Source organism: Hordeum vulgare, chromosome 4H, assembly GCF_904849725.1.
Source record: "Hordeum vulgare subsp. vulgare chromosome 4H, MorexV3_pseudomolecules_assembly, whole genome shotgun sequence".
Taxonomy (NCBI): Eukaryota; Viridiplantae; Streptophyta; class Magnoliopsida; order Poales; family Poaceae; genus Hordeum; species Hordeum vulgare.
This window is the reverse complement of record NC_058521.1, coordinates 557,362,175-557,363,368: the sequence shown is the minus strand read 5'-3', so window position 1 is coordinate 557,363,368 and position 1,194 is coordinate 557,362,175. Positions and strand designations below refer to the sequence as shown.

The following is a 1,194-nucleotide window of genomic DNA, read 5'->3' as shown; positions in this document are numbered from 1 at the left end:
AGATTCAGAAACTACCAAGTGTTTCAATAACAAGACCAGTACACTAGCCTTGAAGGTAATATAAAAGATTTATTCCATTAGTATGACAGGGGACTAACCAATGGATACTAAACATGAAATGGAACAGAACTGAAAACTGGAGGAACAACACACCACTTAGTTGGGGTTTCATGCTCAAATTCCAAGAAATTTCTACCAACAAAAATGGCGTTCGTTGACATTTGAGGTTTGGAAACAGCAAAGGGCATGACGAAGCACAAAATTCAGATCTGAGAGCCAACTTTCACATTGCTGATGGCAACAAGAGGGTAACATCAGACAGCACAGAAAGAACATGCTGGCACGAACGAGGGATCCTCCTACCACGATACAAGATGAGTCCCCACTAAGACGGAAGCCACCATCTCTACACATCCAGACCAGACAACAACTACGAACGAAGCAACCTAGGCCCTCTCGCCGCGGATGCGGCGGGCGAGCTGGATGTCCTTGGGCATGATGGTGACGCGCTTGGCGTGGATGGCGCAGAGGTTGGTGTCCTCGAAGAGCCCGACGAGGTATGCCTCGGCTGCCTCCTGGAGCGCGGAGACGGCGGAGCTCTGGAAGCGGAGGTCGGTCTTGAAGTCCTGCGCGATCTCCCGCACCAGGCGCTGGAAGGGGAGCTTGCGGATGAGCAGCTCGGTGCTCTTCTGGTACTTGCGGATCTCGCGGAGCGCGACGGTGCCGGGGCGGAAGCGGTGCGGCTTCTTCACGCCGCCGGTGGCCGGGGCCGACTTGCGCGCCGCCTTGGTCGCCAGCTGCTTCCGCGGCGCCTTGCCGCCGGTCGACTTCCTCGCCGTCTGCTTCGTGCGGGCCATCGGGGCTGGCGGGGCTCGGGGTTGAGGAGAGGGATTGCTCTGGAGATTTGGGGGGCTGGGAGCGCGGGATGAGGAAGACGGGGAGGGGATGCGGGGGTTTTAACGAGCGGGAGGCGGCCGGTGGGCGCGAGTCTGGGAAATTTTTTTGCTCTTCTGGGCGCGATCTGCTTCGGGAGAGGAGCTCCGAGCGTTGGATCTGCAGGGCGTGGGTGGTCAGGATTTGGTTTCAGATCGGTCACGCGGATCGTGGGGGAGCGATCCGTGGCGCGCGGGTTCCTCGACTCTGATTGGTTCGCTCCAGCTCTTCTTTTTTTCTCGGGGGTGGTTGGCTGCAGCT

General features: G+C 57.8%; 1 protein-coding gene across 1 annotated transcript; it reads right to left on the bottom strand.

Annotated features, from left to right (window-relative positions):
• Positions 1 to 262: 262 nt before the first annotated feature.
• LOC123449497 (histone H3.2) lies at positions 263 to 922 on the bottom strand. Its single transcript, XM_045126738.1, has one exon. It carries the CDS (start codon positions 855 to 857, stop codon positions 447 to 449), a length of 411 nt encoding a protein of 136 aa, XP_044982673.1. The 5' UTR covers positions 858 to 922; the 3' UTR covers positions 263 to 446.
• Positions 923 to 1,194: the final 272 nt, after the last annotated feature.

Excerpts from the sequence above, each read along its gene's own strand:
- LOC123449497 (XM_045126738.1), bottom strand. The coding sequence starts at position 857 with ATGGCCCGCACGAAGCAGACGGCGAGGAAGTCGACCGGCGGCAAGGCG.